At 38.6% G+C, this 10,434-nt stretch overlaps 1 protein-coding gene across 1 annotated transcript; it reads left to right on the top strand.

The window, feature by feature from the left end:
- Positions 1-2,618: 2,618 nt before the first annotated feature.
- On the top strand, positions 2,619-6,060 carry mterf2 (mitochondrial transcription termination factor 2). Its single transcript, XM_015056390.1, has 2 exons — positions 2,619-2,711; positions 4,549-6,060. Exon 2 carries the CDS (start codon positions 4,578-4,580, stop codon positions 5,703-5,705), a length of 1,128 nt encoding a protein of 375 aa, XP_014911876.1. The 5' UTR covers positions 2,619-2,711; positions 4,549-4,577; the 3' UTR covers positions 5,706-6,060.
- Positions 6,061-10,434: the final 4,374 nt, after the last annotated feature.

The following is a 10,434-nucleotide window of genomic DNA, read 5'->3' as shown; positions in this document are numbered from 1 at the left end:
TTTTTTGTATGGACATGGAACTTTACACCTTGTGACAAATGTGTGTCTGGTTATTTATTTAACTGTTTATTCAGCACTTATCCTGCAATGCCATGTTAATATGTAATGCATTTTCCCTCTCACTTAACAAATCATAGTAATGTTATTGCAGATCAGTTAATTTTTAACTGAATGCTGATTTGTAAGAGTACAATAAACTAGACTTTTCAAACAGAGGGCATCAAATGCAACATTTTATTTCTCACATTTATTATCCTTTGCCCTGTTATTGTTGTCAGTGGTGGGATGGACTTACAGGCAAAGTGTAGCAGAAAAAGATGATTCATTCAGTATCAGACTTGCATCCACTGAATATCTGCTCGTAATTCATTCAGAAAGGAGATAACATCACAAAAAGCTTTTGTGTTCTGTGCACAAAATATTCTTACGCTACAGAGAATGGAGTTGCTGGTGTCTTGTTCTTTTTCTGGTTTACTGTTAGTTTTATGCCAGATGTAACAGGATGCAACAAGATACACTTTTGTCTTGGCTGTTTAAAGAATATTTTCCCAAAAGTCTTTCTGATCATTATGAAAATCCCTCTCTGTGTTTTGCTTGGGTCCTAAAGCCTTAAAGGTTGCTTTGTTACCCTTTTCAGACTGGAAGGTATTGACTTTTTTTCTCATTTGCTTTTAAATTTCTTTAGATCACAGCATAATATATTGCTTTTTAACACCTATTGGCCAACTTTATACTGTCAGACACATTTTATTTAAATGTCTTAGCTCTACAGGTCTAGCTATAACCAACCCTAGTGTGGCAAAAGGAAATGGAATTACACAATTAAACTAAATCAATTATTTCTCAATTTAACAAAGGGGGGGGATTCATTTGTCACACAAAGCCAAGATTGCTTCGGATGGTGTTTTTCAACCTACAATTAAAATCATCCCTCAAAAGCGAAACTTGGGGTTTATAACAGAAGCCGGAAATCTGGGAAATAGCCCCTCCCATGACTGTATTCACAACACAGCCATTATTAAGCTTTCACTTTTTTTCTTTTCACAAAAAGAAAGCGAAAGAAACTTAAAGAATAAGAATGTCTCATAAAAATCATTTCAACAATGTCTGAATCAGAGATAATTTGTTAGCTGGAAATCCCCGTACTTACCCAGATCTATGCTGGGTAGAAAGGACTAGTGAAATACCCTTACATCACTTGACAGTGGAAACTTTGTGGAGTGAGGAGTGGTGAGGAGGTATTCAGACTATGCGGACGGGAATCTCCTGTTTTATTCTGTTTCTTTATTAGTGCCAGTTCTGTAATGTGGGAACGCTCTCACAGACCTCACACAAAGTTAAACATTGGAGAAACCACAACACATCCACAAACAAAACAAAAGTCTCATTTGTCAGAGCATCTTGACAGGGACCTGTAGTTTCTTATATATGAAATGATTATCTTTCTTTGTTCATTTTTGATTTATCTATTTTGAATGCATGTTTAAGTTTTTAAGTCCGCTATAAAACGCCTCTTTAACAGCTATTGAAACAATTAGCAGGTTGAGTGGAAATGTGACAAAAGATGTGTTTCTTTGATTCCACTCTAAGGAATTTCCCATGAAAGTCATGCAATCCACTGAAAGTGCTGAAGCAAAACAATCACATTTATCTCTTTATGTGTGGACATCTGTCAGAAAAATGACAGAAATAAGTGCAATTCTAGCACCAACCTGTTTTCCCTTGGGGTAAATAATCAGTTTACTAGCACATAAACTATAATGGACCCAGATACTCACACAGCAGCAGCAGCAGGTCCTGTTTGGCAGAGGCAACAGCTTGCAGAGCTGATGATCAAGCATCATGATTAAGCACCAACTGTGAAAAACTCTCCATGTGTTCGGTCCAATTCAGTCTGGCGCTGATTACACTCATCAGGACCCCTCGTGCTCCAGGGTTTGGAGGCGCACCAACTGCTGTTTGAGATCCAAATTTTCCCCAAAATTATTTGATTACTGGACATATGGGGGGAAATAAATTAGCAGAGTTTTAAAAAGGTGAGAGCTGCAGATAGCATGAGGTGTGCAAAAAAATAATGAAGAGGGTTTTTTTTTTTTTTTTGCTAGTTAGCAATTTTTTAAAAATATTTAATGTTGAGAATAGAAAAAGCAAAAGTTGTAAGTTGTGTGGTAACACCTGTACTAAGAGAGACGAAATGTGTACTCTTGAAATTAAAAGAAAATACAATGTTATGCTTACTTTCTATTGTTTAAAGGGGATATTATGTAAAATCAACTTTTTAGAGTTGTTATGATGTTATTGAAAGCATCAAAAACATACCGGGAGTGTTGCTTTGATTTTTTCATGTTTGAGAAATCCTTGAATCTCCACTAGCAACCATTCGGGAGTACCTAAACGCCACAGCAGATCATCAGATCAAATTTATTTGGCTCGCACATTTCAGCTGTTCAATGACTAAATTTATCGTAGTTGGTAACTCCAGCCTGCTTAAGGGAACATAATGCTTGACTAACTATCTAACTATTGATCAGCTTGTTAAAACTATATACGTTTATTTTTTCCTCTTCCAAAAAAAAACAAAAATATTTATAATGTTTCGTATCGGTTGCAGATTTTGCGATACCTTTTACGGCCACTGTGTGTCACTGTTTTCACCCACACTAGAAATGTGTTTCATAACAAAACGTCACATCCTCTGACCGCTGCTAAAGGTAATTCATTTAAGTTACAAATGTTCTCCTGTATTACTCTATATTTTTAAGGTATTTCAATACTTTAGTTAAATAAATACTGTTCTTAACCAATATAATCCAGCACATTACTCAGTCAATGTGCCTCCTGCAGTGTATTAGAGGTAATTTAGTGTCATCCAGCTGTTAGCTTCCAAGCTACAGTCCCACTATATTCGTATTGTGTGATAAATTAAAAACAGCGTATCAGTTTTAAGGTCGTTTCGTGTCATTAGTCGTTATTGACTCAGACCAGACATTCATGTTTGTTCATGCTATCTCCTTTGACTCGATTTGGCATTAGCCGAAGAAAACCCATTAAATCTAATCACATCAGGGTGCATGTTTTATAAATTTAAGGTTGAGTTAACCTTGAGTGACATGAATCAGCTTAGTGTAAAATAAATAAGCCATAAATTTCTTTTCTTTATTATTTTTATCACAAATTATTTATTTTTAGGAGATGTAATCACGGCAGGCTTAAAGTGTTGGTTCAGGATGAATGATAGGGGTGGTTGTTTAGCTTACAGTGAAAAATAATTGGGGCATAGCATATTTCTGTTAAAGGTTTATTGTGTAGAATGAAGATGAGGTAATGTACTAGAGAAATTGCAGAGATGGGTTGAGTCTTCTCTGGTTAAATGGAGCGTAAGAGTAAATGCTCCCCCTCCCCCACCTGATGCTCAGATCAGTAAGATGACTGAAAGAAAGCTATTCCACAGTGAATTGAGCTTACTGTCTATTCTGTCCTATTGTCACTGCTGAGAAAGACTGATTCAGATCTTTGGTCACATGTCTTGCCCAACAACACAAGGTGTGTGATGACAAGAAAACTGAAGGAAAAAAAAAAAAACACTATCACTCCTTTTAAGGAAAAGCTGATTTAAAGCTACAGTTGAAAAGCTATTTATATAACTCCTGTGCAGGTGAATGACATGAAGAATAGAAAATGAAATAAGAAAGTGATAAAAACAGTGCCAAAAAGGTAAACAACATGAACAATGAAGTCGGTGATAAAAGGCACAGAATAAACAATAACCGGTCATGCTCTCTGGAATTGAAAACCAACTTAAAAAGATGAGTTTTTAACAGAGATATGAAGTCATTTAAAGCTCTGGCAGACCACACAGAAAAATGGAGACTTTTCCAAAGCCTAGGGGCTGCAGCTGAAAAACAGAGAAAAGAAAAAAAAAAAAGAAAAATGCATATAAAAAAAACACCTGCAGTTCAACAGACATGCTGCTCAAGACTCTTAACAGGCCAACCAACTACTTTTAAATAAACAGTACTTAATTACAGAGCTGCTGAAATAATATAAGTGTATGCCACATGAACCTACCACGTTCATGTTGTAGATTGGCTGAAATTTTAGAAATGAAGTACTTTTATCTAGATTTAACATGTTGCATGTGCTATAATTATTATTAAAAAAAACAGTATTGTGTACAAAAAGTAAGATTACAGCCAACCATCAATTTTTCTCTACAACATATTGGCTCCATAATCCTTGACTTCATCGTTCTACTTCTTTTTGTCCTAAAATGCTGAAGGTTCATTAAAGATACATTTGGAAAGAGGTGAATGGTGACAATAAATGTCGATTTTCTTGTGAATAATACCAGCTCATCAAGTGATAGCCAAAGAAAATAATTCAATTTATGTTATTTCATGTTCATGTTGCACTGAATGCAGCATGACTTCAAGTAAAACAAAAGTGCAAATAAAATCAGAAAGTCTGTTTATGACTACACCTGTTTGAACCAGCTCTCATCACTGAGCTTCCTCATGTGATTGTTATTTTTATTGTCTTCTATCACAGCGTCTGAGCAGCCAGAGGACTTTGTCTCAATGTTGCGGTTGATTGCAACATCCTTGTGCCTCCGATGTCAACATGTCCCACTTTTACTTTCAAACCTCAGGGCATGTTCAACACTCGACTCTGTGGAAAACCAACAGACTGTGAAAGCTCTTTACGAGCTCTCTGTGGACATCCAGAAAGTTCGGAAACTCAAAGGATGGGTGCTACATCAAAGTCCAGCATACACTAAGGAGGTAGCCAGCCTGCTGAGAGACATGGGGGCCTCGGCCCCCATCATCGCTCACATCTTGGCTGTTCACCCTGAGGCCGTCCTCTGTAATCCGGAGCAACTGCAGGCCCAGCAGGAGCTGTGGATGTCTGTCTGTCCGAACCACAGAGAACTGATTGGTATCATTGAGAAATTCCCAGCCTCCTTCTTCTCCGCTTCCAGTCACCTAGAAAACCAGCAGAAGAACATTGCTTACTTCCAGAGTCTGAACCTTAACAAGAGGATCATTACCAAACTCATGGCCAGTGCTCCGCAGAGCTTCAGCAGGCCTGTTGAGCAGAACCAGCTGATGGTCTGCACCCTCCAACAGGCCTACACAGAACTCGGCGGCGACGAAGCCAACATGAGAATATGGCTGCAGAAGCTGCTGAGCCAGAACCCGTTTGTTCTGCTAAAGCCACCGGAGGTGCTGAGGCAGAATCTGCTGTTCCTCAAAGACAGAGGGTTCACCACCAGCGAACTCCTCCGTCTCCTCTCCAAACTGCGGGGCTTCGTCACCGAGCTGAATCCGGACAGCATGTGTCGGACCCTGGCTTTCTCCCAGGAAACCATCGGCTGCTCTGATGCAGAGCTCAGGGAGATCATCCTCAAGTGTCCGGCTCTGCTTTACCATCCAGAATCCACTCTGGCTGAGCGCTTTGAGGGCCTCCTCAGCGCTGGGATCAGTATGTCTCAAATCATACAGACTCCAACCGTCCTGGAGCTAACCACGCAGATCGTAAATTACCGTATCCACCACCTGAAGAGTCGCGGCTACGACGTTAGCACAGGTAGTCTAGACGTGATAAACGGTACCAAGAAAGACTTTGAGATGAACTTTGGGAAACTGCAGCTGCGTAGAGAGAGACCACTTTTTAACCCTGTTGCCCCTTTAAAAGGAGACGACTGAGCAGATGTCGGATTCACGAAAGCATGAATCGAAAATAATTTGTTGTAGTATATGGCCTTGATGAGTGCTTTTTCATTTGTGCCTGTATCATAATACAGTGTCTTAAATCTGATGATGTTCTTCATTTGCAGTTGGTTTTTCATGGTGGCAATCCAAAGTGCATCAGCCTTAAAATTATAAATGAAATAGTAACCTGTTGTGAATTTTCAAGTCTAAGATTGAACCTGTGTAAAGAGTGAGACTTCCGTTTTATTCACAGTCACCTAAAGGTACAACTTAATTGCTTTCAACCTGCTGCCAAAGCTCCAATATTAATGCAAAGTGAAATAAATCCAATAAAAACATCCTCAGTAGGTTCTGTGTCACTATTTATGCTATTTTTTCTTTCTTTATTTTTTTTGCTTGTTTGGGCTGTGTTTGCCATAGGGGAGATTCATATTTCAACCTGTAGTTTGGACCAGAACATTTTTTTTTGGCTGCGGTTGTTGGCACCCTTACCTTCAAGGAAAATGATTGGACCAGGGCTTTTCTGCATTTCATTAGAAGTTTACATTCATTGGACATACATTTTTGGCTTTCTCTAGGGAGAACTGATTACCCAACAAACAACTTCACTCCAATGAATTTATCAGAGTTTGAAGGAGTCAAAGTAAAATTTTATAACATCAGATCACTTCAACAACAGTTGAGGACGGAGGTGGCAGCGTCATGCTGAGGGTCAGCTTTGCCAAGAATCCAATTCGTTTAAATGAACTGTACCAAATCTGATACAAAAAAAAAAAAACACAAGTTCTCTAATATTCACCCAGATTTGTTATGTCTGCAAAAGGTTTTTGATTCCTCTTTAACCAAAATGTAGATGTATCTAAATAATTCAACCTGTGTAAGCAAAATTTACAATAAAGTCAATTGAATAGTAGTTGTGAGAAGTGATTGAAGTTGATTGTTGCCTCATTCTTCCACATTCAAAAACTAAGTCTTAAATGTGTCTTGATGTGCATAATGAGAGCATTTAAACGTCATTACATCGATCTTCTCTTTTTATATGTGCTCAGTTTAATGCTTAACAACTTTTAGCAAAACGCTCCAAACGCCGTAGCCATCGGCTCTGCAAGCTGATTTTCAGCTTACATCTGCCTCAGATTTCAAAGCTTTTGAACTTAGTCGTCATATCAATAACTGATAATATGTTGAAAGCTGGAGTATTTTTTTTTTTGCCTCACCCACCAGAAGAGGGTGATACTTTGCTGTAAGCTGCTACTGTAATTGCAGGAAATTACACTTATCTTTTGACGTAGGCATGTGGTTTTCCCAATTAAGCCTAACAGCACCGTGCTGTTATTACAGTGTAAATCTTTATTGGAAGAAATGAAGGAGAAAATGTGATGACAAAAAGACAAAACGCAGCGCCTTATTGATGTCTAACAGCTGTTTTTTTGTTTTTTTTCCCCAGTTGAGAAAAAAAATTACACAGCTCATTAAAACATCTCACCGTTACAATAACTCCTCATAAAAACTCTGCTTGACATAACAGCGTAATGACAGACGTGCTGAGATGCTGTCAAATGTATTATTGAGCACAACTGAGGCTTTTCAGCCCATTTTATTTACAGCCGGAGTCTCGTTTTTACAGGGCTCTGCAACTCTTCCCCTGAGGGAGAAAATATAGCTCAGAGTTTTATTGTTGCTCTGCAAATGGAAGGTTTTTATTATAAGCTACTAAAGTGCCACTTAGTTATCGCTTTAATGAACTCAAAACATCAACATATGATAAGAATTGGGTCAGTAGTGGTTTATTTGAATGTGCTTCCAAGCTTTAATTTAGTGCTTATTTGAACATTAACTGAATTTTAGACCTTTCATCCAAAACTGACCCTCATGTTTGACCGTATTCCTGAAAGGGTTCGCTGTCCCTAAATCTAAGATGCTTCTGAAAAGCTTTTGAGTGAGGGCTGGATGTAAAAAATGTGGGGAAAAAAAAAAAAAAAAGATGTCATACTGTGTCTTGTCTGCATCAAGAGGGCACGTTATAATGAATCTGCTGTGATGTTTGCGCCCATGCAAAGCCCTTGAAACACAAAGTGGCTTTTTAATGAGAGCGAGCTTCTCCTCTAATGAAGCCACGACTTTACGCCTCGAGGTTCCCTCGCTCTCACAGCAGGGGGGGTCATGACTGAGACAGAGGATGTGTGCCTCCAGAGTTGTGCGGTCGGACGTTAACAACTTCCCCTTCCCATCTGGTGCCTTCGGCATCACTCACTGCGACCGTGTAGTCAGGACGATAGCCAGCGGGCAGGTGATGCAACACTGAGTGCATCTGGTAATGACACCAAGCCGAGCAGATGGATGTCTGACCAGAGTTCGTTTTTCCAACCATTCACAACACGGGAAGCCTGAGGGGCAACAACATTACCACCAGTACACTGCAGCTGATGTCCTGAAGGTCTCCAGTTTTCACCTGCAGTAACTTTACCTCGCTACACTGATTGGCAATGGTTTATGCCTGCCTTCAATGCAGCGTAAGAAAAACAAGGAAGTTAATCAGGATGTGTCAAGGTGAGATGAGGCCTGAGGTATTTCTCACTTGGTGTCCTTTCCTCCTCTGTTGACAGTCAGCTCATTTCATACTAATCTATTGAATTACTCAGACAAGCCTGAGAGGTTAGTATGAGTGAATCTTTTTTTAAATTCATACAAGCCTAACTTAGTGCATTTGCAACAGAAACAGATGAATGTCTTTATGTCCTGATTTGTCCATTTACTTTGTCGGGGGGATTTCTTATTTAAAGTGTCCTTTTCAAACTGCTTACATGGGAAGAAAAAAAAAAAAAAGCTGACATTCAAACTACACACACATTTTCATTCACAAAAGCAAGATTAACGTTTTGTTGAAAGTGATTTGCATGTCAGTTCTCTCTTCCTTTAAGCTCCATCAAAGTGTTTCCATCTGTCTTAGCTCTCTCTGTAGATCAAATATCAAGCATCAGGAAGAAACTAAAAGACCCAGTTTTTGATGTTCAGTGACAACACTAAAATAGAATTTTGCATTAAACGCCATGTGAGATTCTCCAAAATATTTTTTTTTTATTATTCTGTTGCTATGACACTGACATTATCTATTCATGGCAAATTTGAGCATTTCGACAAACATTTAAGCTCTTGTTTTTGACATTCGTTGTATTTTTCTGGGTCAGGGGATCACATACTTTTTCCAATAAATTGGGCTTATTATAGAGTTCTTGAGGTAAATAAAGAGAGCATATGAGCTGTTGCAAATTGTAGACTTTTAAAGCAGAATCAGATCTTGTAAAAGCCCGAATAGCACAAAAAAAATACAAATATAAAGGTTAGTACTGCCCAGAGATAGACTGAGCCCCCTAACCTCACTTGCCAAACAGAACATCCCTCGCTGCTGGTGGTACCGCATGGAGTGAACTTCCTGTTGCGTTTCCAGGGTGAATCTGTCTCTGTACCAGGAGCCACGGCCTAATCACCAGCTCTCCTTCAAATCTGGGCGAGGTACTTTGTTTTGTGTGGCTGTAAAGATAAAGATGCATAAATTGCTTTCAGTCAGACTTATTTTTTGCTGATTACAAACAGAGCTGAGCCTTGGACAGAGCTGAGGTCCCTCTTTTTCCAAAGTTTAAACAAAAGCGATCTACCAAAAAGTCAAGAGGGAACCAAACATAATCAGGTTTTTCATAAAAACTCGGATATATTCATCAAACTGTGCTAGTGTATTTATTTATTTTTGCCTGTTTTACCGTTTTATAACAGCTTTACCTCTGCACCACAATGCAGATGAACCAAATGCATTCGTTGACATACTCCGAGACGCCATTTTGTCCACAAGTGCCGAGCAAAGCAAAGTGATTGCATCTGCAAGTCTTAATAGTCATTTTTGAATGTGCTTGTATTTAGTGCGCTCTGTGTTGAAAATATAGTGCAGATATGAAGCAGATAGGATGTGAAAAACATGCAAAAATGGAGCAAAATGCATTGCTTCCTGGAAATGTGTTGGGAAAAACAAATTTAGTGTAAATATGGATGATGGCGCTGAACTTAAAGTGTCGGATGTGTTTTCGACACGCGTAACGTGTTTGTTGAGAACGCACTTTTAGGAGCACTGGACTGAGTAGTATTTCACATGATGAGCTTCAGCAGACATGCAGTTTCATTTGACTGCTAGCTACTTGCTGCTGCCGCTAGTCTGGAGGAACTCAGTGTGGGAGGGGAGAGATGGTATAAAGCAAAATTGACTTTTAGGAGCATTACATCGTGTCATAATGCTATTCCCTCATCAAAAACACACCAGGAGTGTTGCTTTGACAACCCTCACCATCCCCTTCCTTGAGACAGTGTCTTCAGTTAGAGGCGTCTTCAAATTCACTGTAATACAGACTGCTACAAGAGATATTTCCTGCCAACAGCCGACACAAGCTACAACAACTCTGAAGAATTTGAATAAATGATTTACAACATTTAATTTGTCATTCTCATTAATAAATTATTTTTAATTGAATTTGATTAAAAACATACATATACATATTTACGAAAGAAATTGTTTTTTGTTTTTTCTTTTATACATTTATGTTTAAAATGTCGAGCAAAGTGGAACTGAGGTCAAATTCCTCAAAAACATGAATAAAGCCAATTCTGATTCCATTCTTGTATCCAAAACACTTTTTGAATTTGAGTCTTTGCCACTGGTTGCCTTTGAAATCAAAAC

This window comes from Poecilia latipinna, unplaced genomic scaffold (genome assembly GCF_001443285.1).
Source record: "Poecilia latipinna isolate Pla-1442-1.1 unplaced genomic scaffold, P_latipinna-1.0 Scaffold1378, whole genome shotgun sequence".
Classification (NCBI taxonomy): Eukaryota; Metazoa; Chordata; class Actinopteri; order Cyprinodontiformes; family Poeciliidae; genus Poecilia; species Poecilia latipinna.
Note: the sequence above shows the minus strand (reverse complement) of the source record. Positions and strands in the feature narration are given on the sequence as shown.